We start from the raw sequence: 26,466 nt of genomic DNA, 5'->3' as shown, positions 1-26,466 counted from the left end.
CAGCATCCAGTTAGGAAGCAGAGGTTCCCAAAAGCTGGTGCTCAGCTCACTTTCTCCTTTTTACACAGTCCAGGACCCCCCAGCCATGCAATGTGCTACCTCAGTTAAACCAATTAGATACTCCCTCAGACATACCCATTACAGTTCTAGGCCTCCCCAACCCAACCAGGCGGCCAAAGAACATCACTTGACTCTCCTTTTTCCTAAAACACACAACAGCTTGTTAAGTACGAGGTATGGTTTATATTAGCCCATAAAATTGTGAGTTTATGCTGCAGTGCTGGGGACTTGAAGTTGCTGACCATCCTTTTATGTTCCCTATGTATTAGTCTGTGCACTCTTGCTCGGGTCTGCACACCAGTCCGAGCACTCTTTCCCAGTCTACACACCTGTCTGCCTCCGCCTTCCACTTCCTTTCTATATCTTCCTCTGCTCACAATTGAAAGACAGCAATCTCTAGGGTCTTCCTGGTAAAATACTTATGAGACTCCAATTCAAACACCCAGAAGCTCCAAGCCACTGAATCCCCTCACTCTACCCCCTGCCCTGAGACAATCGAGGCCTTCTTACTTATTCAGTAGCATGTCTAGTTACAGATTAGGTGCTGGAAGAGCACTGTTGTTCAACACTGAGCTGACGTTGCAATTGGGAGATAAGACACTCAACTGAGAGTTACATATGTGGGGTGTCCCAAAGAGGAAGTGGGAGGGGCTGTGAGACCAATCGAATTGAGCCAAGTAATCTAGTCTAAGGGCCTTAAGCCACATGCCGGCACCAAATCTCCACCTAAAGGAACACATGCTATATCCACTATCGTTTTATTTATGAGAAGACATATCTGTCCTCTCATGACCCCAGGAGGGACAACAAAGGAGTATGTCATGCCCTAAAGAACCAGAACAATCTAGGTATGATCGTGCCCTACTTCACAGACTGGACACAGATTAGTAAGTGCTTCCTCTAGAAGGGGAATGCAGTCAGAGTGCTGGGAACCGGAGTTCCTTGGCATTCAGGAGGCTTTTGCTGGCTTTGGTTTTGAGGTCTTTTTATGCGGGGTGTTTTTAATTCAGCAATAAACATGAAGGCTTTCCTATACTCTCTGGGGGAAAATGCTGGGATCAAAACCATGTCCTTGCACAAGCTAGGCAAATGCTCCAACCAATCTGTACCCAGCTCTCAAGATAAACGATTTGCACTGGAATACACATGTAAACAGCAGTTTTACCATCATCCATGCTGCAGCTTATCATCTAAAAAAATGCTCACATTTATATATCGTACATCCATAAAAGAACAGAGTTTTGATCTCACAGATGTAAAACTAGTACTAAGAAAAACTAAACAATTTTTCCTAATTTTTCCAACTAAAGATCAGGCTACACACAGTGTGTGTTCGCAGAGCCCAATAACATTATTAGATGGAAGCACACTACGCCTCCCGAAGAACACCTAACATTCAACATTCACTGTTAAAAATCAAACCTCCAGTCACACTGTATTTGTTTACCAGTTGAAGTTCGGGACATTACTACTGCCCTCAGAAAGTAACCGGTGAGTCACACTGACAGAATTTCACACGTAGGAACTCCATAGCTGGCAGGGAACAGAGCTCAGTGGCGGGATGCTTGCCAGCACCTGTAAAGGCCCCAAGTTCAATCCCCAGCACCAGAAGGAGAGAGCTGAGAAGACAGCAAGCTTTCCTGCTCTACAGTAACTTCCTGCAGAATCACAGGAAGATGAAGTGCCTGGAACGACGCTCACCTGTTCGTTTATTCCTGTCCACATAGCAGTACTTTAGCTCATAGTCCTGCAGTAACTCGTGAACCTCCTGGAAGACACAAAGCCATGAAAACTCAGTAAGTCCATCAGTTTAGTTAGTGCTTGCCTGCCACGCTCCCCCGCCACACTGCCATGCCCTGTCCCTGGCATGCTCCCCGCCACACTGCCAGCTCCTGACACCCCCATATACTCTAAAACTGAGCACTTACAACCCACGTGAACCTGCACCCCACCCTACACTTCAGCTCACACATGCACTGGATGTAGCATGGGTAAACTAGTCACTAAAGCTGCTCAGGCCACCTAAGGTCACCCTGAAATCCCACCTCCAAGGCTTGGGGAAGCTTTTCCTGACAATCTCCCAGAAAGTGCCTTCATATGCCAATCGCCATCATGTCCTGATCTATGCCTATCTTGCGGAAATAAATATATATTAAATTATTCTGCATGCTGCAGTTTAGGCAGGAAATATACTTGTAAATGCTTGTACCGAACGTGGAGGAAAAAAAAACAAATGTACATTGGATATACTGCGATAAGTAAATTGTAGATTTTTAACTTACAAACTAAATTTAAACTAAAAACAAATATCGTAACAGAGACAGTACAGGTTGAAGTTGGCTCCTCTCCGATGTACGAACTTATTTTCTATTTTTATATTCTGTCTGCATCACTTTGCATGAGGTAGGCATGCGAATACACACTAAAGTGAATGGGATTTGGTTTGAACTAGCACATGGTACTGAAAAATTTCTGCATACTTTTTTTGAGACAGGATCTCACCATGTAATTCTGACCAGGGTGGTGTCCCCAGGTGGGCACAAATCACACAATTCTTAACAGATACGAAGCACTCAAGATGATCACACAGGTGGGATTTTGACCCCACACTAGAGTAACAAATGCATGTGACGAGAACACAGGTATCAGTACTGAAGTGTTTAACTAGGTGAGTTCTTATTACTCCAAATATCACCATTAGTGGGTGGAAGGTACTAGACTTACTTACAAAAACCAGAAAACCACAGGCTAAGGGGATGACTCCATGGATAAAGTGTTTGTCAGGTCATTGTGAGGACCAGAGTTTGAATCCCCAGAACCCACATAAAAGATGGGGAGGTGGAGCCAACTTTAATTCCAGCACTCAGGAAGCAGAGATGGGATCCCTGGGGCAAACTGGCAAGCTAGATGGGCAAAGTCTGGTTCAGCTAGAGAGACCCTGTCTTGATAAATAGGGGGATAAAGGAGGGCACCTGATACCAACTTTGGGCCTCTACACATGAATTTGGGTGTACACAGACACACACGACACACACAGATGAGTAACATATATATATATATGTGCTAAAAAAAAAAGAAAAAAAAAAGGTGAGCAGGAACTCAGTGAGTGACATCAACAAGTTGAGTGTGGATCCTGAAAGGTTCCAGGAAACACACCCTCATTCCGTCCAGTATTTTCAAAGGAATACATCAGCCGGGCAGCGGTGGCACACGCCTTTAACCCCAGCACTCAGGAGGCAGAGACAGGTGGATCTCCGTGAGTTCAAGGCCAGGACAGGTACCAAAACTACATGGAAAAATCCTGTCTCAAAAGAAAAGGGCGGGAGGGGGGTGGGTGGGAAGTACATCTTCAAGTAACCATTAATAGTTAAAACTGATTACAATTATAATTTTTATATTTAAGAGCAACCTAGAAAAGGAAGAAAAAAAAACCAGAATGGCCACACATTAGAAAGTTTCCCTAGGGCTGTGAAGATGGCTTGAGGTTCTTCGTGACTTGGATCCTAGCACCTACATGGCAGCTCATAACCATCCAGTTCTAAGGGTTCAGACGCCCTCTTCTGTCCTCTGTGGGCACCAGGCACACACATGGTATACAGACAAATAGACATGCAGGCAAAATACCAAAATATATAAAATTTAAAGATCTTAAAAAAAAATTTTTTTTTTAATTTACCTTTGAATTCCCAGCACAAAAGGGAAAGAGGAGTATGGCTCTAATAGGCAATTCTAAGAACATAAACTGGGTGAAAATACAACAATCATTGGTCACACAAAACAGACAGGTGAAGTTGAGCATCTCGTACGGCTGTTAGCTTGTTATAAATGCCTGAAAATACACGTCCGTTTTGGGAAACAGTTGCTGGCTAGAGCAGTTCAGACGCTAGTGCAGTTTATCTTAATGTTCAGTGTTTTCTCAGACTTAGGAAAACTTCAGCTGCGGTCTAGGATAAACCTAACTTCTCCATTGCACAAGCACACATCTTGCCAACCGACTAACTTAACAGCGCTTCACAGGGAAGGCTTTATTGGAGGGATCAAGTGTATTCTTTGGGTGGCACCGACTCTAGTCTTTCTGGCTGGTGAGCAGCTGTTGAGTGCTAGATAAAGAAAAGCGATACCACTCACCACGTTATCAAGTATCTGTAAACAAACGGCATGCCCTGCCGTCCCTCTGGCTGAGGGAATTACCCAAGGAAAGCTTCAGGACCAAAGATGCATTCTGCAACTTAGAGATGTTATTTTCACAACATCTGCACTTCTAACCACAGCTCTTCTGTGTATCAGGCATGGGGTGCTGCCTGCTACCGGGAAAGCCCTACAAAGCTTCCAAGAGAGAAAGAACCAATGACCTTTCTCTTCGCCCTAGTGGTGATCCCTCCCGCTCTGTGCCTCAGCAAGGAGACCAAAGGAGAAATTTCAGAACTAGTCCTAGGAAGCATTCGCCAAACTTCCCTAGGCTCTGCCACACAGACTAAGGAAGTGAACTGAGAGCATCGGGGAGCTATCCCAGCTGTGGGCGTTTCCTCCTCACATACACTTTGAAAGCACTCTGCTCAGTGACACAAATTCCTTACAGAAAAGGAGTGTGTCAACCTGACATTTTTGGTTGATGTCAGTGTGCTCAGGCCAGATTCACTAAACATGCCCAAAAGCTTTCCGAAAGCCTCATAAAAAGTCTTCAGCAGAGGACAAACAGCTTTGGTTACAGCAGGCAGCCAATCGCACCCTCACCACCTGTGGCGGTTTGAATGTAACTGGCTCATAGGGAGGGGCACTATTAGGAGGTGTAGCTTTGTTGGAGTGGGTCTGGCCTTTTGGAGGAAGTGTGTCACTATAGGGGTGGACTTTGAAGTTTCCTATGCTCAAGATACCAGCCAGCGTCTCAGTCAACTTCCTGTTGCATGCAAGATGCAGGACTCACAGTTACTACTCCAGCACCACGCCTGCCTGTAAGCCACCACGTGCCACCATGATGATAATGGACTGAGCCTCTGTGCAACAGGTCTTTCTTTGGACTGCCAGCTCCCAAACAATGACATGCAGATTTCTTATTAATTATGAAAGCTTGGCCTTAGCTTAGGCTTGTTCCCAACCAGCTCTTATAACTTAAATTAGCCCATTTATATTAATCTATGCTCTTCCATGTGGATCATTAACGCTCCTCCATACTCTACATCCAAATTACTCCACATCTCGCTGGTAAATTCCGTCTCTCTTCTTCCCTGAGTTCCTATCTCTGCCTGGAAGTATGGCCTATCCTCTCCTGCCTAGCTATTAGCCATTCAGCTCTTTATTAAACCAATCAGAAGGTGCCTTGGCAGAGACACACCTCCACAGTGTACAAAAAGATTCTTCCACAACACCCCTGAACTGTAAGTGAGACACCCCAATTAAATGTTTTTCCTTTATAAGAGTTGCCACGGTCATGGTGTCTCACCAACCAACCATAGCTGCTCTGCACGCCTCCCACCTGGATGACACAAGCCGAAAGCGCAGGTTTCCTAAGCTCTTCTTGGGTGTAATTTTGTTTGCCTCAAATTGTTTCAAGAAAGGCCTTTGGGCCAGCAAGATGGCTGAATAATAAAGATGCCCACCACCAAGCCTGAGGATCGGAGATCAATGTGTGGAAGGTGAGAAACTGACTTCCAAAAGTTGTCTTCTGACCTCACATGCATATCATGGCACACAAACACAAATTAATAATTTCTTAAAGAAAGGCTTTCACAGATTGAAGCATACCACAATAAAGTACACTATTTTTATATCCCACTAATTTGGATAAGAGAATAAGAGGCCTGCGAGATGTCTCAGTAGGTAAGAGCACTTGATGCCAAGCTTGACAACCTGAGCTCAATCCCTAGGACTCATATGATGGAAGGAGAGGACCAACTCCATCAGGTTATCCTATGATCTCCACATGCACACCATGGCATACACATACACACACACACACACACACACACACACACACACACACACACAAATAAATGTAAAAATAACTTAAAAAAGAGAACAAATGTGTCACTTTAAATTGTAAGCAACTGGAAAAATACCAACATTATCTATAAAGCAAATCTAGACCGTCCTCTTCCCCTTCCCATAGGTGTCTCTCACAGGCCCAAACAATTGGTTACCGTGTACTATGATGGGCTTTTACAAGCGGCATCATGTTATACTTTTTAAGATCACCTGGGCCTCGATGCGGAAACTTAGTACTCCATTTCTAATGCCTAGTTTGTTTCTAGACTGTTACTTTACTCTTTATACTTTGATGAACTATTACATTCTTGTAAATACTACACATCTACTGGCATTCACACAATAGAGGTCCTACAGGAGAGAACTCTGTGTGCCTGCCTGCCTGCTTGCCTGCATGCACGCCTGTCTGCATGCACGCCTGTCTGCATGCACGCCTGTCTGCCTGCAGGAGTGTGACACAGGGTCTCACTACACAGCCCTGGCTGGCCTGGCACTTGCTACATAGACTAGGTTGGTTGATAGCTGGCAGCAATCCTCCTGCCTCTGCCTTCCAAGTGCTGGGATTCACAGCTTGTGTCAACACGGCCAGCTGTAAGTGATTAACTTCATGAGAAACTGAAAACTTGTGTGGAAGAATGGGGTGCCAGTTACATCCTCATCCACAGGATGTGTAGGTCCTGCTGAGCCACATTCTTTCAGTGCTCGGTGTTACCTGAGACTAAGGTGTTGTCAATCTGTGATATAAAACGGTGCCTCTCTGTGGTCTTATTCATATCCTGTTAATAGGGGGGACACTGCAACTGCTAATTTCAGGTGTCAGTTTAGCTACAACAGTCAGTGATTTGGGCCAACATGAATCCAGTGTTGCTAAGAAGTATTTTATACTCGTGGTTAGTATCTCCCACTGGCTGACTTCAGAAAAGGATCCCTTCCGTGCAGTGGGTGGGCCTCATTCAAGTAGTGAAGGTGTTAACAGCCAAACCTCCAGCTTCCTGACGAAGACACCAGCTCAGGACTATAGCAGCCACCTTGCCCAAGTTCCCAGCCTTTGGACATGCCAGCTCACAATCACGGATTAAATTATTCAAATCTTTTTTGTTGTTGTTTACCTTTTTTTTTCCTTTACTGAAAATAGATTTTTTCATACAACATATTCTGATTGCGGTTTCCCCTCCCCTTATTCCTCCCAGTTCCTCCCCACTCTCTGCACCCTGTCATCTGCACCCTTTCTGTCTCTCTTTTGAAAACAATCAGGCATCTAAGGAATAATAAAATAATACTAAGATGAAACAAACCGAACAAATCAGAGTAAAACACATCAACCAGAAAAGGAGCCGACGAAAAAGCACCAGAAACACATTTAGATGCAGAGACACACCTGTTCGCACACCCAGGCATCCCCTAAAAACAAAATACTAGAAGCCATGGTATATATGCAAAGGACCTCTTAAGTTTAAAAAAATGCCCTGACTTACCATTAAAAGACAAAGACCCTCCAAAGATGTTGTTGAGTTAGTTTTGTGTTAGCCATCTACTGCTGGGCATGGGGTCAGCCCTTAAGAGAAGCTTGTTTCTCCAATGAAAAGTCCCTTGGGGAAAACAAAGTTTTCATCAGATAGCAAGTGCCTATCTGTTGGAGATGGTGTCTGGGTCAAGAAAAGGAAGTTTTGTTTTGTTTTGTTTCCTTTTTCCTTCTCCTTTCAGCTCTAGGCACACCTGGTGCAGACCTGGGCAGGCCCGGTGCATGCTGCCTGTCTCTGGGAGTCTAGTGGAGTCTAGAAGGCCTGTTTCCTTGGTGCCCTCCATCCTCTCTGGCTCTTACACTCTCTCTGCCTCCTTTTCCTCAGAGTTCCCAGAGCCCTGAGGGGAGGGATTTAGTGGAGACATCCCTTTTAGGGCTGAGTGTTCCAAGGTCTGTCACTCTGCACATTGTCTGGCTGCCGGTCTACTGCAGGAGGAAGCCTCTCTGATGATGGTTGAGCAAAGCCGGGATCTATGAGTGCAACAGAATGTCCTTAGGAGTCACAGTATTGCTGTGTTCCTTCAGCAGAAGAGGAGTATTTGGTTTTTCCCCTGGCCTATCTAGTCTCAGGCTCTTGGCCACTCAAGCAGTGTTGGGTGTGGGCTCCATCTCACAGAGTGAGCCTTTAGACAATCAGATGGTGGTTGGTTACTCCCACAGGCTTGTACCACTACTGCACCCATGCATCTTGCAGGCAGGTCATCATTGTAGATGGAAGGGTTTGAGGCTGGCTTGGAGTTTACCTTTCTTCTTTGGTAGCATGCAGAGTACCTTCCAATACCATGAACACCAGTCCAGGGGGGTGAAGGCTCTAGGGGAGCACCAGCTCAACCTCTCTGCGCCCAATGGGTCATATAGGCACTGTCTTCAGCTACAGACCCTTACCGTCAATTCACAGAGAACCACCTCACCTTGGCAATTGCTGGGCTGTTTGGGGGTTCCCATGGGATCCCCTTGGTCAAGAACTTGATTAGATGTAACCCATTCCCAGTACTGGAAGCTTCATTTGATGTGGAGAGATGGCCAGTTGGGGCTCTGTCTGCTGTTTTTTGGTGATTTCATTGAGATCACCTTCATAGACGTATATATTTTAGGAAACTTCTGCTGTATTAGGTTTCCATATAATCTCTCACATGGCCCTTAGTTTTAGCTGTCCCTCCCCATGTTAGGAATTAGTCCAATCTTTACATGCACATATTTTCTTACATACAGGTATGTGTGTATTCTACTGGACCTGTTCTCTGTACAACCTTGGCTGGTCAAGGCATCTTGGTACATTTCTCTGACATTTATTTCCTCTTCTGAAAAACACTTATTTATTTCTATGGCTTGTTTTTCAATTTTTCCCCCTGTAAGTGGCTTTAAAAACACTGTAAATGCTAGTCCTTTGTCATTAACAACTTTACAAGTGTATCCCCTTAGTACATGGTCTGGTGTTGTTTAATTGAGCTTTTTCAATGGAGAGAGGCTTTAATCAAGTCAAACACATGGCTCCTTCCCCCTTAAAGCTTGTGGAGTCTGTGCCTTAGGAAGTCCTTTTCTAAGGGTGTGTGAGGGCATGCCTGCCATCCCAGCATTCGGCAGGTGGAGACAGAGGGGTTGGGAGTTCTACGTCATCCTCGACTACACAGCGAGTTCATTCAAAGCCAGTCTGGGCTACATAAGACCCTGTCTTTAAAAAGAAAAGAAGAGGAGGAGTAGGAGAGGGAGAAGGAGGGGGAGGATGGGAGGGAGGCAGAGGACGATCCTTCTTAATCTAGTATATAAAAATTATTTTGTTTTTAATAGTTATCTTCTCTTTGCATTTCAGTTTCCAATCACTTTAGAGTCAGCTTTTTGTCTGTTTATTTTGTTTGGTTGGTACCTGAGATGGGAGGTCTCAGCTGAGTCTAGTCTTGAACTCCTGATCCTCCTGCCTCAGTTTCCTAAGTGAGATTTCAAGCATGAACTTGTAGTTTAAACACAGTATGAAATAGGAATTTGGCTTTTCTCATTTGGGAAATTAATTTCATTTTCATCCCAGCTGGATGACATACTGTCAGGCCACCACTGATCCACTGTATTAGTTGGTTCTCACAACACTGTGACAATACCCACCAGGAAAAACTTAAAGAGAGGAATTCATTCCTTTGGCTCACAGTTTCAGAGGGCTCCCCTCAGTCATCATGGGGAGCTTTCTGGAACAGCTCAGTCTATGATATCGGGACTATATGGTTGAGGTTGTTCCCATTAAGGTAGAACAGGAAATAACATGAGGCAGGAACCAAGGGCTGGACATAAACTTCAAGGCCTGCCCATCATGATCTATTTCTGCCAACGAAGCCAAGTCTCAATTTCCAGTTTCCAGAACCTCCCAAAATCACACCATGAGCTGGAAACGAAATGTTCAAAACATGAATCTGTGGGAACATTTCAGATGCAACCATAACACAACCTCTCTCAGACAAGCATCCACATACACACAAGTCAGTGTGTTATCCCATGTTTCCGCACCACTGGACATCTTGTCTAACCTGTGCTAACTATATACTATCTTAAATATCTATAAATCTTTGGTTGGGGGGGAGATTCCTCTTACTACTGCTGTTTCTAGTTTGGAGCTTTTGAGACTAAAACTAGGAAATAAAATTTCTGAGTAAACCACACATGAGAATAAAACTGCTGAATGACATGGCACAGCATTCTATAATGTGAAGAAGGTTTTGTCCCCTCTAAAGCTCCTGCTGGAGTTTAATTGCCACTGAGGTCTGTCTGAAGAGGGCAGAAACTTAATCTATGTTCAGAGGTTGACTAGGGTTATATAAGGTCATCAAGGTGAAGGTCCAGCCACTGACTACTGGTGGATTTGTAAAAGCAATAGAGACATGAAGAATACACATGAATGCCCTGCCCTCTCCACCTGATGCCCTGCCCTGCAGTGGACCATTGCCAGCACAGCCATCACCACATATGGGTCCTTGACCTTGGACCAGAACTGTGAAACAAGAAACTTTATAGCTTGGCCAGACTCATGCATTTCTTTCTTTCTTTAAGAAAGAACTATATATAGCTTGTTTGTCCTTGGTCAAATCTGCCAGTTTCTGAGACCTCTGAAGCACTTGACACATTCACTAGCAGATCACCCTGTCAAGTGTCCCACACCCGAGCCAACCTGGAGAGTCACAGGCACTTTATTTTTACCCATTCTGGTAGCACACAGGTAGTCAACTGTGGTCTTCACCTGGTTCCCCCTCGTGAGTAACCAAGTCACAGACTCTACTGTTTCTTTGTTCATTGGCCATGTGCATTTCTCAAACACAAGTATCTGCTCTAACCTTCTGGCCATTTTTAAACTAGGTAATTTAACTTCTCTAATTTTTTTTTAAAGATTTATTTATTTAGTATGTATACAGCAAAGGGCGCCAGATCTCATTACAGATGGTTGTGAGCCACCATGTGGGTGCTGGGAATTGAACTCAGGACCTCTGGAAGAGCAGTCAGTGCTTTTAACCTCTGAGCCATCTCTCCAAGCCCTTGTTTTTGTTTGTTTGTTTGTTTGTTGTTTTTGGTGTTTTGGTTTTTTGAGACAGGGTTTCCCTATGTAGCTTTGCGCCTTTCCTGGATCTCACTCTGTAGACCAGGCTGGCCTCGAACTCACAGAGATCCTCCTGCCTCTGCCTCCCGAGTGCTGGGATTAAAGGCGTGCGCCACCCCCGCCTGGCACATTTTTTTTTTTTTACGTTTGTTTATTGTGTGGGAAGGAAGGGAGTATGCTAAAGTGAATGTGTGGAGCTCAAAGGACAACTTGTGAGAGTGAGTTCTCTCCTTCCGCCATGGAGGACCTGGGAAGTGAACTCAGGTAGGTCATCAGGCTTGGCAGCAAGTGCCTCTGTCCACCAAGCCACCTTGTCAGCACTTGGATCTTTCTGACTTGTAAAATATCTTTGGTTTTCGTCCTCCCTCCCCCACTTTTCTGTCTTTTAAGAGAGTCTCTAAGCAGGGCATGGTGGCCCGCGCCTTTAATCCCAGGGCTCTGGGACACAGAGGCAGGTAGATCTCTGTGAGTTAGAGGACAGCTTGGTCTATATAGTGGGTTCCAAGAGAGCCACAACTACATAATAGACACCCGCCCCCAATCTCATCAACTACATAACAAGACAATCTTACTGGGTAGCCCAGGCTATCTTGCTCTGGAACTAAGACTGGTCTCAAACACATATTTCCTTCTGTCTCAACTTCTCAAATGCTAGGATGACAGCGGTGAGCTCCATGTCCAACTTCAAATTTCTTTATAAATTCTGCATACTAGTCCTTTGTCAAATATGAAGGATTTTCTTCTAGCCTATGATAGAGCTTTTAAAAAAAAATTATGTCTTTCTGATGAGAAGTCATTAATTTTAACCAAGTTCCATCTATCAACATCTTTTCTTCTGGAGAACGTTGTGTGTCCTCCTTGAGACATCTTTACCTATGTAAGGTCACTATGTCCTAACATTCACCCTGGGTTATGGTTCACCTCTAAGGAATTGCTGAGTGGTGTTAGTGGCCAACTTTGGACAGAAGAATTTCCAACTTCCCTCAGGATCCTTTATTGGAAGATGTGGTTCTCGGCCTGGCTAGGCTGCTATGGTACATGTGGGTCAATTCTTGGACATTCTAGTCTGGTCCACTGATCGAGGCATCTGGTCTTTTTTCTTTTTTCAAGTCAGTGTCACATGATTAAGTCATTACAGATTTATAATAACTCTTGAAATCTGGTAGTGTTGGCCTATGAACCTTTTCTTCACAATTACCTTGGCTATTCAAAGCTCTTTGCACTTCTGTATGAATCTGGGATCAGAACATCAGCTTCCAAGAACAAGACCTACTAGGGTATTAAGTGGGGTTATTTCAAAGGCTCGTGTAGATGTTGAAGGCCTGTGTCCCAGCTGGCACGGCTGTCTGTGGCTGGTGAGGCTGGGGGGGGGGGCGGGGCTACTTGTGAGAGAAGCTACTGGGGACAAGCCTTTGGAATGTAAGTCTTGTCCCCAGTCCCTTCCTCTCTGTCTCTGCTTTTTGGCTGTCGTCAGGAGGTAAGCGGCCTCCTTCATCATGCTCTTCCATCATGACTCACCCCGGGTCCAGAAGTAATGGGGCCAGCCCAAACCAGGCTAAGCCCCCTGAAACCATGAGCCAAGCCACCCTTGCCTCTTTAGCTGCTTTTCCCAGGTACCCTGTCAGAGCAATGGAAAGCCTGGCTAGGACAGACTGCAACCACACTACAGACAATTGGGGAAGAACACGTTATCTAAATCAAGGCTTCTTAAACTTTTCCTACTCATATATTTTCACCCCATAAATGGTTACCTAATACTGGATATGCAGGTATATAAAATGCCAATACACAGGTGTGTATGTATGTGCCTGCATGAGTTTATGTGTACCATATGTGTGCAGGAGCCCAAGGGAACCGGAAGAGGGCGTCAGATCCCCTAGAGTCACACATAGTTGTAAGCTGCCTTGTGGATGCTGAGAATGGAACCCACATCTTCTGCAGGAGTAGTAAGCAGTCCTAACTGCTAGGCTATCTCTCTAGCCCTCTCCACCTTTTTTTTTTTTTTAATTAATGGTGAAAAAAATGTGTATTTTAGAATTTGCTGTTAGACTCAGTTTAGATGAGCCCAATGACATTGGCAACATCCAGAGCAACATAATCAGGAGGAAGCCAAACATATGCCGCCTTCTCTCCACTAAGACCTACCTATTCAGGGTATTGACTTTGGCCACATCAATGCCCTAGAGTTTCTTCGCAGCCTGTTTGACCTGGTGCTTGTTGGCCTTGGCACCCACAATGACTACACGTGTGTTCTTTCTTCTGTCTCTTCTGTGGCTGACTCAGTGCTAAGATGGTACTTGATGATGCTGGAATGGTCAGCTTGCTTCTCCTGGGCATGCTCCTGCCAGCGTATTCGTACTGCCTCTGGAGCATCAGTCTTTGGCTGTCAGGTAGGTGACATGGCTGTGGGCAGCTCTCAGCATCATCTTCTTGGATTTCAAGGCCTTCATTTTGACTTAAGAAGGGGCGGGACTTCCTTCACTTTCAAAGCCATCTTGATGACAAGCCACCTTTGTTTTTTAGAGAGGGTTTCTCACTGAACCTGGAGCTCACTAATCGGCTAGACGGGTGGACCAGCAAGCCGCAGGGATCCTCCTGCCTCACACCATTACTAGGATTGCAGCTTCTTGTCATCACATCTAGCTTTTCACCTGAGTGCAGGGAATCCAAAGTAAGGTCCTAATGCTTCTGCAACAAGCACTTTACCCACTTAGCCATCTCCGAAGCCTCAACCAGCAATTCTGAAAACTAAACAACCTCATACAATGCAATCCCCAAATCTACTAATCTGACACTTGGATGCTGAGGAATGATGACAGGAAAACATCAAAAGTCCTACAGTTAGACTGAATAAAATTTTTAGGGCTGGAGAGATGGCTCAGAGGCTAAGAGCACTGCGTGCTCTTCCAAAGGTCCTGAGTTCAATTCCCAGCACCCACATGGTGGCTCAGAGCCATCTGTAATGAGATCTGGTGCCCTCTTCTGGCTTGCAGAGATATGTGCAGACAGGACATATAAATATAATAAAATATAATCTTTAAAAAAAAATTTTAAAGATAGGTAGGTGCATTACTCCAACCCTGTCCACCTTGGTTTTCTGTTTTGTTTTGTTTTTTAAACGAGTTTTCTTCAGTTTATTTATTTGTGTGGGGGAGGGGCATAACATGGGTGGAGAGGTCAGAGGACAAGCTGTGGGAGTTGGTTCTCTCCCATCATGAGGCTCCTGGAGCTAGAACTCATCTCAGCAGGCTTGGCAGCAAGTCCCTCTATATCTCCACTGAGTCACTGGCCTCTCTGAAACCTGGAGCTCAGTGATGGGCTTTGCTGGCTGGTCAGTGAGCCTCAGGGATCTTCAAGTCTCTATACTTTCCCAGTGCTGGGACTATAATCAAATGCCATCATGCATGCCTGGCTTTAAAAATATTTTTTAAAAATGGGTGCTGGGGATTGATCACAGGTTTTCACACCTGCACAGCAAGTATTTTACAGATTGAGCTATCTCCCAAGCCCTGGATTCTTGGTTTGGGGTAAGAGGTCTTTCTACTTTGGCCTAAAGAAACTCATAAAGGGCTGGGCGGTGGTGGCGCACGCCTTTAATCCCAGCACTTGGGAGGCAGAGCCAGGCGGATCTCTGTGAGTTCGAGGCCAGCCTGGTCTACAGAGTGAGATCCAGGAAAGGCGCAAAGCTACATAGGGAAACCCTGTCTCAAAAACCAAAGAAAGAAACCAATAAGTTTCAGCATTTGTCTTAGCAGTAAACTAATGGGGACTGTTGATTGTTTACTTCAGCCCAAGCACTGTGTGGACAGTGTTATGTTTAACCCTCACACCACAGAAGCTGGATTTTTATTTATTTTTTATTTTTTGGTTTTTCAAGACAGAGTTTCTCTGTGTAGCTTTGCGCCTTTCCTGGATCTCGCTCTGGCTGGCCTTGAACTCACAAAGATCCACCTGCCTCTGCCTCCCGAGTGCTGGGATTACAGGTGTGCACCGCCACCGCAGCCGCAGCCGCAGCCGCCGCCGCCGCCACCACCACCACCACCACCACCACCACCACCACCACCACCACCCCTGCTCGGAAGAAGCTGGATTTTTAAATCTAGAGTTTAAAATGGGGACTTATTTCAAGTGAGGCCTGTATGTAAATGACATGCTCAGACAGCATGATATGGAGCTGGGATTTCATTCTGGCTGGCAGAGAGCACAGCAAACACAGTGATCCACTACACTGTAGTATCTAAGTATCTCTGTAACAACGATAAATACATGAAATCAGGAAACACTCACTCTCATCACATTTCTAGAGCCTGCTGCATTCCTGACCAGCTAACCTTAGAATAGGGATCAGGGCAGGAACAAGGTCAAGATGTTCACCATGCAAATTCCTTGGAGGCAAAACTAAAACTAAGTCACTTGGTTCTGGCAGTTAAATGTCTGGTCACATCACTCCCCTAAAATAAACACCTACTGCTTAATTTGGCTGATAAACTCTTAATCATCTAGCCATGCCTACTGAAGGTCTCAGCCTGGCATTCCATTATTACCCATTTCAAACTCTGTGCCTTGGCCACAGGGGACCAGCTCTAGCCGGTTTTTCTTTCTGTCTTTAGATTCAGGTGTGCATGCTCTTTTTGACTTTGGGAGATTTTGAGGGGAGGGGTGGTGATTGTGGAATGTGAGTGTGCAAGCTTATGAATATGTAGGTGTGCATACCCATGTGTATGCATGTGAAGGCCATTGCAGGTTATTAGAAGTCTGCCTCTCCCACACTCCACTTTATTGCCTAGACAGGGTTTCTCACTGACCCAGAAGCTTACCTTTTCAGCAAGGCTGGCTGACCAGGGAGCACTAGGGAGTCACTTGTCTCCACTCTCCAATGTTGGGGTTACCTCCATAGCCAGCTTTCCTCCTAGGTGCTAGAGATTTGAACTCAAGTCCTCATGCTTACAGAATGACACACTTACATCCCAAGCCTTCTCCTTATCCCTACGAATTTTTACTATAAATCTACAACTTTTCCAAAACAAAAGAGGAGCAGTGTGAAACTCCTACTACCCAAACCTAAGACAACTGAAACATCAAAGTAATTATAGTAGCAGACTATCAGCCTCTGAACAAGACACCTTGTGGCTGTACCGATGTGAATTAGTAACTGAATACATTTGAATTGCTTCAAAAAGAACAAGATGGTGAGTCTCAAAAAGTATCTCGCTGAACATCTTTATCATTCTGAAAGGAACACTTTCACAGCCTGGCACATTCGACTTTAGTCAAAAGTGAATCAAACTGAATTTTATCAATGGGGGAGGGAGGCAGAACTTAAAATGTGCATCACCTGTGACCTTACTGCCAAACACAGACAACCCCTGCCAAAGACGCACAGCTCTAATCTCAAGGGAACATCACACATGCCCAAAAACTGAAGAACATTCTGCAAAGTACCTGGCCTGGGATCTTTGAAAAGGTCATGGACAGACTTGAGCAGTCACTTCAGACTGAAGGAGGCCAGAGACACAGAGTGACTAAGCACATGAAGTGTCACAACTGAATGAACCCTTTCACTGCAAAGGACATGATGGGCAGCTGGCCAGACCTAGACACAACCTGAAGTTAGGAAGGGGGGGGGGGGATCTTGACGGTGGCGGCGGTATGGTTATATCAGATAAGACCCCAGTTTAAAAGAAATGCATGATAAAGTACAGTCATGTGTCATATAATGATGTAGTCAAATATGGTCCAGATATATAAGGACTACGATCCCATAAGAGTACAGGGTGTGTGTGTGAAAGTTCCTATCACACACCAGTCCCATACTGTGCTAAGGTTGAATCATGTAGCAACACTCATGCATCCGGTGATGCTGGTATAAACAACCAACAGCGCTGCCAGTCATATTAAAGTACAGGCTGTATAATTATAGACTGTAGAGATTATGACATTTGCAGCAAATAATCAACAACAATGCTTCTCGTCTAGGTATTCACTATAGCATTCTTAGAAGCATGTTACAGATCACCCTGCTTATAAAACAGTTAACTGTAAAGCAATATGCCATCTTGGGCCAGTGCCATGTGTTCACCCCAACTCCTGACTGCAGGGGGGCATCTGCAGTCACTGACCTCCACCACGCAGGTCTGTGTGAGAATATGCTATGCTACTGGCAAAACTGCCGAACGAGATCCCTCCACACACACCCTCATTACGCGATACCGTATCTGGATGTGTGTGCACTGGGTCGGTGCACTGCAGCAGTTCTGGGGAAGGAAAACTCGCTGTGCTGTACTTACAACTTCTCTGGAAGTTTGAGATTTTATTTCAAAATCTAAAGCACCCCAGCTTCACATGTTCTTGTAACATTCACCACTTCAACTCTAGCTCAGGCTGCAAAAACTCCCAAAGTCAGGCAAGTGGAGACTAATTTGGATTTTTTTTTTTTTTTTTTTTTTTAAGGAGTTAAACAGGCAGGGATAATAGAAGATCCAAAGTCGGGGAAATAAAAAGCAAACTAAGAGCAGGTAATCAGAGAGAGGAGCTGTTGGGGGTGGAGCGGGAGGCACTGGGGGAGGGAAGAGTAAAGGCAGGCACAAACACTGGTTCGAACCACGCCTAGTGGGTTCGGATAGTATTCTGGTACTCAAGTGGAAACAAACGTTTAACGAAGAAAGAGACAATAAGGCTGAGGAGGGGACAGTTCATAATCTAAGGTAACTTCTCCCAGGAACACCATGCCTAGAAGAGAAGTCCAGGGGCTCAAGAAAGTTGCCCCTGAATCCAACAAAAGAAATACCAAGGTAAAGTTCTTAACAACTTAAAGAAACTGTCTTTAAGGCTGGGCCTTTAATCCCAGCACTGGCGGATTGGGGGATGGGGTGGGGTGGGGAGTGGGCAGAGGTAAACAGATCTCTGTGAGTTTAAGGCCAACCTATACCGAGTGAGTTCCAGGACAGAGAAGGCTACACAGACAAACCCTGTCTTTAAAAAAAAAAAAAAAAAAAAAAAATCTTTAATCAATCTATATATTTGTCAATGTGTGTATGCAGGTATGTGTTCAGATGTGTATACATGTGTGTGCTTGTGTGCATGGACCTGTGTATGAGCATGCACGTGGAGGCCAGCAGGATGATAACAGGTGTCTTCCTCAGTTGCTTTCTATTTTATTTTATTTCACCAGTGTCTTCCAGTAAACCTGGATCTCACTTCAGCTAAACAGGCTGGGCAGAAGCCCCTGGGATCCTCCTGGCTGGCTCCCCAGCACTAGGCTAACAGGTGCACACCATATCCAGCTTTTTGTGTGGGTGCTGAGCTATACGCCTCAGGTCCTCAGTTACATGGGAGGAGCTTCGCTGACTAAGCCATCTCTCATCTTCCTAGCCTCTGGCCTTCTTATTTCATCTGTCATGTTCCTTTGTATGTAGCCTCAACCGGGCCTCTGGGTTTACAGGTGTGTGCCATTACACCCAGACGCCCCACACCAAAAACCAACCAACCAAACAAACAAACAAACAAAAAAACCTCTTAAAATGTTGGCCAACAGCTACTCTGTGCCAGTCACAGTACCCGCGAGAGTGACAGACTAACAGCAGAGATGACATGTTTCCGGATTGACGTTTTCAAGAAGAACATTAAGAAGCCTGATTCACATTACTGCCCAGAGCTACCGCCATCTCCACACACAGATGTGGTTACATAGGTCCCTCCTGAAAGTTCTCAGGAGCTGTGCTGGAGCTTTGCGCTGGGTGTGTAATGCTAGGCCTCTGGAGGCTGAAGCAGGAAGGCTGCAAATCTGAGGCAGCCCAAGCTACTCAGTGAAACCTTTTTTTTTTTTTTTTTTTTTTTAAAGTAAAAGAAGAGAGGCGAAAGGAAGTCCAGTGGCTTTAGGTCCCCACAGAGCCTGTGTATACCGTGGCTCATGATTTGGGAATACAGGGCATCATGGAGAAGGGTGGGCAGTGGCAGAGACTAAACCTTATAAACTGTAAGGTCCACTTCTCTAGAGAGGTTCCACCTTGTAAAGGTTCCACAACCTTCCAAAACAGTACTGTGAGCTGGAGGACCAAGAGTTCAAACACATGAGTCCATGGGGGGCATCTTACAACCAAACCAGAATTAGGTCTAGACGCAGGTGATGTCCCACAGGTGATGGATGGCCCACAGGTGATGGATGGCCCACAGGTGATGGATGGCCCACGACACAATCAGAATGGCACTGGCCACCAACAACATGTTCCAACCTCGTCTACAGTCTTTGAGTGAGATCAGGGATAAGCCACAAGAGGTGTATCACCCCTTGAGATTACTCAGGGATTTCAGTGGTTATGAATAAGTGCTTTTTGGAGAGAAGATACAGCTTTCAGCAGATTCATAATTGAATAACTTCAAAGTGAATGGGACAACTTCGCTGGCAAGAAGAGCTACTGCAGTCACACACTGCAGCACGTCTTCATGTACCCCACAGTGTGAGCTTGTCAGGCACATAAACAGATGTGCGGGGCTTCAGAAGGAAGCAGGGAGTCCCTTTCCATTCTGCATCTCTGGGCAGATTCCAGGTTAAACAGTGCTGACACGGAGGTGCATATGATACGATCCCTGTCCTTTGGCACACTTACAGTAGGGCCTGTGGGAGAGGATTTATAGGTGTAGAGCTGTATACAATAAGAACACAGGGTTTGGAATCAAACAAGACGCTAGCTCTCCACTCTACCCCTAATTAGTTCATTGGTCTCAGGCAACTTATTCAACGATAAGCTTATATTTGTTTCCCTGTCAATAAAATGGGAGTGAGGAATTTTGATTGTGCAGCCTTGAAATGACACTTAGAGACAAACTGTGTAAGTCTGTGATTCCGGTGATGGTAAGCACACAAAGATTTTTAACCTATTATTATCAGATACCCAGAGGAAAGAGAACTTTACGGGTTCCTCAATCCTACTAGACTCAGGCTGGGGAGCCACATTTTAAGAGACACCATGGCGGCCAGGAGGCGGTGGCGCACACCTTTAATCCCAGCAATCGGGAGGCAGAGCCAAGCAGATCTGTGTGAATTTGAGTCCAGCCTGGGCTACAGAGCGAGATCCAGGACAAGCACCAAAACTGCACAGAGAACCCTGTCTTGAAACCCCACCCCCCAAAAAAAAACAACAACAAAAAACAAAAAAACAAAACATAGAGAGACACCAAGGCAAAGGGGTGATGCTGTGTATTCAGAGAAAATAACTGAGATGATTGGGAGACTTGGAATCATGTCCTAAAGACAGTGAGCTGAAGGGTGCTAATTATTAGTCAAAAAGGGATCAACGGTCACAATTCAAAGGAAACAAATTTTATAGCCTCAATATAATTAAGAAATGTAGTATGATGGAAGTTGTCTGGGATGGAGTAGGACTGCTCATCGTGCCTCCTGGGAAATAAAAGGTGTTGACAACGTGCTCAGTGGGGCAAGGTACTAACTGCTCAATGCTGGTAAAGGCAGGAGGAGAGAGAGCACCGACTCCACAAAGCTGTCCTCTGACCTCACAGTCACATACACAACAACAGTTCCGAACACTCGTTAGCGCTCCAGAGACGGCTCAGTAATGAAAAGCACTTGCTGCTCTTCCAGGAGACCAGAGTTCAGTTCCCAGGACCCACATGAAGCAACTCACAACCTTCTGTAACTCTAGCTCCAGGGGATCCGATACCTTTGGCCTCAGCACCTGCAGTGACAGGCACATCTGTGCATGCAGATACACACCTACACACAATTAAAAATAAACTTCTGAAAAGTGTGCTAGAATCCCTCGTGTTAAACAAGAGATGTCTCTACATCCCGGAAGGATGGAAAGTACTGAGACTTCATATTTGATGAAGATTCTTTGTTAGACTATGGCATGTTGTAGCAGAACCAATTCGAGGTCCAGAGGGGGCTCAGTCCGTAAACCATTGGCCTTGCAAGTGCAAAATCCTAAACTTAACCCCTAGAATGCACATAAAGAAGCCGGGCATGGTGGCATGTGTTTGTAATTCCAGCACTAGGGAAGGAACATAGGTGAATTCCCTGGGGCTCACTGACCAACCGGTCGAGTCCAGTTAGTGAAATTGTCCTCCTGCCTCTGCACACGAAAACACATATTCATGCACACACATACACCTTTTTAAGAACCAGTTTGTAAGGAGTGAAGAAACAAAGAGAACCAAGGGCTCAGAGCAATCTTGACACCTGGAGGGAGGTCAGCTGGGGGGGGGGGGGGGGGCTCAAAGGACTCTCGCTCAGCCTCTCAGCCTTTTGTCAGTTCTGACATCCACGCCATCTTCTGCCAGTACATTTCTGCAATGTGTGCCCCAGGGAGGAGAAAGATTATTTTCCCTGAAAAACAATTGGTTTATTTATTTGTTTTCTGTGTGTGCTCATGCGCACAGGCGCACACTGCACAACTCACAGGAATCAGTTTGTCCCTTCCACCAGATAGGTCGCAGGCTGAGGAGCAAACACCTTTCCCCACTGAGCCACCTCAGCAGCCGGTCTCCCATGTTGTACCTGGATGACTGTGCTCGGGAGGACACTACTATGCAGAGATGGGCTGAGGTCCAGTTACTGCCTGTTTTTATTAACCAGTTCCTCAGGCAGAGGGGAAGGATCAGGTTCTTTGGCTTCTGTAACTTTTGTGAGGTGAACAGGGAGGAAGCCCATCCACGCCACAGCCGGGCAGGGGTGGGTCTTCAGGGGGAAAGCCGGGTGCTGCTTAGACAGGCAAGGGGGGGATCTGTTTAGGCAAGAGCATCCTTTTCTCAGCAAGAAGCAGTGCATTTAAAAGCTCATGACTCTATAAGACATGGAAGAAAGAGGCCTGTTGGGAAGAGGAAGGGGCCAGCAGGAGGGAAGAGGGAAGGATGATGGGCAATTGTCCGGTTCAATGAATACGTACTAATAAAAATGAACCGCAGAGATTTTTCTCTTTTCTTTTTTTTTTTTTTTTTTCGGTTTTGTTTTGTTTTGATTTTTCGTGACAGGGTTTCTCTGTGTAGTTTTGGTTCCTGTCCTGATCTGTAGCCCAGGCTGGCCTCGAACTCACAGAGATTTACCTGGCTCTGCCTCCCAAGTGCTGGGATTAAAGGTGTGCGCCACCACTGCCCAGTGAGATTTCTTCTCTTTTAAAGAGACAACCTAGGAGAGATTAAGAAATCCTGTGGCTGGCTACTGTGGGTGGTACCACTCCAAGTCAGGTGGTCCTGAGTTGTGTAAGAAAGCCAGCTGAGCAAGTCACAGGGAGCAAGCCAGAAAGCAGCTTTCCTAGGCCTCTGCTCTGGTTCCTGCCTCCAGTTCCTGTCTCCAGGTTCCTGCCTCCAGGTTCCTGCCTCCAGGTTTCTGACTCCAGGTTCCTGCTCTGACTACACACCCTGGCTTCCCCTGATGATGAACAATAAACTGTAAACTGAAACAACCCCTTTTTTCTGTCATGGTTTCTAGTCACAGTGACAGGAAGCCAAACAGGCCAGCCCTTAGTGTGATATTTTAAAATAAATGAATGAATACACAAACTCATCTCGAAATAGAGTATTTCAAATATCTGATTAATATATAAACACAGCCATTTTATAACAGTTAAAGTATGAAGTTTCAGTACAGGTAATATAAAATAGTCTCTCCTGGTGAAAAATATATAATAAAGTTAAACTTTGATTAGTAAATTGAAAACAAAACCTAGCCAGGAGGTGGTGCACTCCTTTAATTCCAGCACTCGGAAGGCAGAAACAGGCAGATCTCTGAGTTTGAGGCCAAACTGACCTACAGAGTGAGTTACTGGACAGCCAGGGCTGTTATACAGAGAAACTCTGTCTCAAAACAAAAACCAAAAAAACCAAAAGAGAACAGAAAAAATAGTCATTGAGGAAAGAAAAATCATTGTCAAGGGAAGTTAGTAAAAGACAAAACCCAAAAGGAACAAAAAAAGTCATCGTGAACATGTTCATGAAAATACAACACAAAAATTGGATTTTACTGGACAAGTAAAAACAGCCAATATTAAACAAACATTATCTATTGGACTTTCATTCTTTTTTGAAGTTCACGTACTTAAGCCTACTTTACTTACGCATGTAACATCGGCCACTGTTAGTTATGAACAAGTGCTGAGGATGGGGACTTGTGGTGGAAGTGGGGGAGGGTCAAGAACATGCTCCAACATAGTTTACATGTAACCTAACACAGACCTGTTTAGACTTCAAAACTGTGTATCAGAGCTATCAAAGCATTTTATTACACACACTACTAGAGAAAAGAAGGATGTCAGGACATGTTAGGAAACCTTTGCTAAACCACTAACTGGCAGTTCTGTTTTGACTTATTTAGGTGAATCTCCAGTTCTGAAAGAAAAAGTGGCATAAGAATTGAGCTTGGGGCCAGGCAGTGGTGGTTCACACCTTTAATCCCAGCACTTGGGAGGCAGAGGCAAGCGGATCCCTGTGAGTTCAAGGCCAGCCTGGTAGAGAGAGAGAGAGAGAGAGAGAGAGAGAGAGAGAGAGAGAGAGAGAGAGAGAGAGAGAGAGAGAGAGAGATCCAGGACAGACTCCAATGCTACACAGAGAAACCCTGTCTCTAAAAACAAAAACAAAACAACAACAACAAAAAACTGAGCTTGGTGTAAGAATTTAAATGACTTCACTGAAACAGCTTAAACCAATTTTTGGCTAGTTTAAGCTTGCTACTTTTACAGAAAATCCTGAGACTTATCATCACTTTAAGTTCATAACAGAGGGAAAAAAATACATCCCGCCCTGAAACAATCGCAGATGTAAGTCTCCAAAAGCCTTCTGCCGCCATAGATACGAGGTAGGACTGAAATAGTTCCTAAGACCCTCGCATTTATTTTCCAACTCTTTTGGGAACACAAACACAAAGGATAACAGTGAGGCAAGAACAGACAGAACCGACTCGAATTTGCATTAAATATTTTTAGACTTCATGCAGGGAAATGTTAGAACAGAAATAGTTGACATTCTACAGAGGAAATCCAGACACTTCTCCATCTTCCGCTAGATTGTCTATCAGAGTCGATACTTGTCTAATTTGTTCTGTAGACATGCCATCTGCTTCTCCCAAGCCCCCCTCCCCCTGAGCTCCATGGAGACCTTCCCTATTCATGAGCAAGAAGGCTGCCTTTCCCTTGTGGAGGTGCTTCAGGTCATGACCCAAAACATCACCTGGCAGAGGAAACTAGGCAGTGTGGTACCCCTAAGTGGAAGAGTGAGCTGTTCCCACCTAGACATTATGAAGTTGTAGGCTCACGTTTATTGTTTCTACATAAGGTCCACCAACAGTAATGAGGGAGGTGTTTGTCATCGTCTGTGAGTCACAGAGAACCTACAACTGTCACTAGCCAGTCCCCTTGCAACTCTGTGTATGGACCACAAAGGCATTTCATAAATCTGCCCTATCTGGATTTATGAAATTCCTTCTGAGGGCCTATCTACCAGGGCAGCTCACCACATTTAGTTTACATAGTCGAATACCTATATGTGAAATGTGCAAGCTTTTGCACATGTAAGTAACCTAAAGAATATTACATTGTTTCATGGTTTTGATAAAAACAAAGGCACATGCAGACATGTGCACAAGAAAAGGGAGAAAGATAACATCCCGGGGGCTGTAGCTCAGCTGGTAGAGTGCGGTATGCATTCATGAAGTCTTGGAAGAAATACACACACACACACACACACACACACACACACACACACACAGGACTATTTTGCTGAGTGTGTGATGCACACTTGAAATCTCAGCATATGGTAGGTGGAGGAAGGAGGATCAGGAGTTCAAGGCCCTCCTGGGATACTTGAGATGCTGTCTCCAAAAGAGAGAGGGGGAGGGAGGGAGGGAGGGAGGGAGGGAAAGACAGAGAGACAATGGGGGTGGGGGTGAAACTATGACTGAGAATGAATGAATATGAACCCCAGGTAAATCCTCCAAATTCTCCAGATCTCCTATAATAAGCTTTTAACTTTCGCAATCAGAAAATAAAAGTTAAATCGATCCAGGCTTTATAATCCAGAAGCAACAGTTAATCTGGATTAAAGGCACGGAGCAGCTTAACTTTAAACTCCGCGCAAGCCACTGAGGAACATATCCTGCCATACTTGGTTTGGCAGAAGGCTGCAAGAGTCTCCGGCGCAGTATCAACCTCCGTTCTCTGGGGCCTTAGCAAGCGGAGCAAAGTTGTTTCATACAAACTTGGTCAAGTGCTCCTGCAGCAGAACTCTCTCAGCTTTCCCGTGACCCCGCCCCCGTGGCAATGGAAGTCCCCAACACCCTACGCGGGACCCCTTCCCTTCTCGAGAGAGGCTCCGGAAGCCAGTCCCCTAAATCTGAGCTCCCCAGCTTCCCTCCACGCGCCTTCACCTACAACAGCCGCGGTGGGCTGGAGGGAACACAAAGTCCCGGCCAGACGTGGCGGCAGCCGCCCCAGATCCCACTCCACCCCCCACTCGAGCCTGCACGGGCGACTCCACCTTTCCCAGCCTCAGTTTCCCAACACACCGCCCTCGCAGGCAGCAGAAGGGTTTCGTCGAGGCACAGGGTTTGGGGCTCGGTGCGCATACCTTCCTCCTCTCTCTGCCTCTCCCAGGCGGAGGGACCAGCATGGACTCCCCCGGGTTGCGGTGTCCCCCAAGCCCAGCCCGCTCGCCCCAGCCCGGTGCCCCTACCTGGGAGCTGCTGTCCTGGGGCAGGTTTTTCACCAGGATTTTCCGCCGGTTGCTCAGCTCCCGCCGCATCCGCTGCAACCGCGCGGCCACCTCCTGGGGGTGCAGCGCGGCCACCTCTCCCGAGCGCAGCGCGGGCTCCGCGGCCTCCCCCGCCGTCCCAGCAGAAGGTCCCGATCCCAGGCCCGCGCCCCCCGCGCTGCCTCCCCGCGCCGCCATCTTCCCGGAGCCCCGCTGCAGACTCGGCGAGGCCGGAGCGAAGCGGGAGAGAAAGCGGAGAGGCCGCGCGGGGGCGAGGCGGGCCGGACGCGGAGCAAGGGCGCGCGGGCGGGGGAGGCGCCGCAGCCGCCGACGCGGGAGGAGGGCGGAGCCCTGAGACACGCCCAGTCCAGCCCAGCCACGCCCCGATGCTCCGCCCCTCCCCCATGACACCTGCTTGAGCTAGGATGCTGTGTGGTGGTGGGACTCGAACCCCTAGCCTACGCTGCCCTGGCCCTTTGCGCCTAGCCTCACCTCCCCAACCCGGGCTCCCCAAGGCACTACTGCACAGCCGGGAGAACTCCCAGCCTCAATTCTAATACATCAAGATGTGCGTATTTGGCAAAGTTTAAGTTATCCATGAAAAATAACGTAAGAGGTTTATCTAAGAAGCAAA

The 26,466-nt window shown here is 46.1% G+C and overlaps 1 protein-coding gene across 1 annotated transcript; it reads right to left on the bottom strand.

Moving 5' to 3' along the window:
- Nucleotides 1-1,726: 1,726 nt before the first annotated feature.
- LOC118577937 (ribonucleoprotein PTB-binding 2-like) lies at nucleotides 1,727-26,132 on the bottom strand. The gene is made up of 2 exons (XM_036178571.1): nucleotides 25,815-26,132; nucleotides 1,727-1,828 (listed from the first exon to the last, which is right to left on the bottom strand). Exons 1-2 carry the CDS (start codon nucleotides 26,028-26,030, stop codon nucleotides 1,727-1,729), a joined length of 318 nt encoding a protein of 105 aa, XP_036034464.1. The 5' UTR covers nucleotides 26,031-26,132.
- Between the last annotated feature and the right edge of the window lie 334 nt (nucleotides 26,133-26,466).

This window comes from Onychomys torridus, chromosome 2 (genome assembly GCF_903995425.1).
Source record: "Onychomys torridus chromosome 2, mOncTor1.1, whole genome shotgun sequence".
Lineage (NCBI taxonomy): Eukaryota > Metazoa > Chordata > Mammalia > Rodentia > Cricetidae > Onychomys > Onychomys torridus.
This window is presented reverse-complemented; position numbering and strand designations above follow the sequence as displayed.

Coding starts and splice junctions, on each gene's coding strand:
- LOC118577937 (XM_036178571.1), bottom strand. CDS start 26,030: ATGGCGGCGCGGGGAGGCAGCGCGGGGGGCGCGGGCCTGGGATCGGGA. Junction 1,829..25,814: donor CCCAGGACAGCAGCTCCCAG/GTAGGGGCACCG, acceptor TGTGTCTTCCAG/GAGGTTCACGAGTTACTGCA.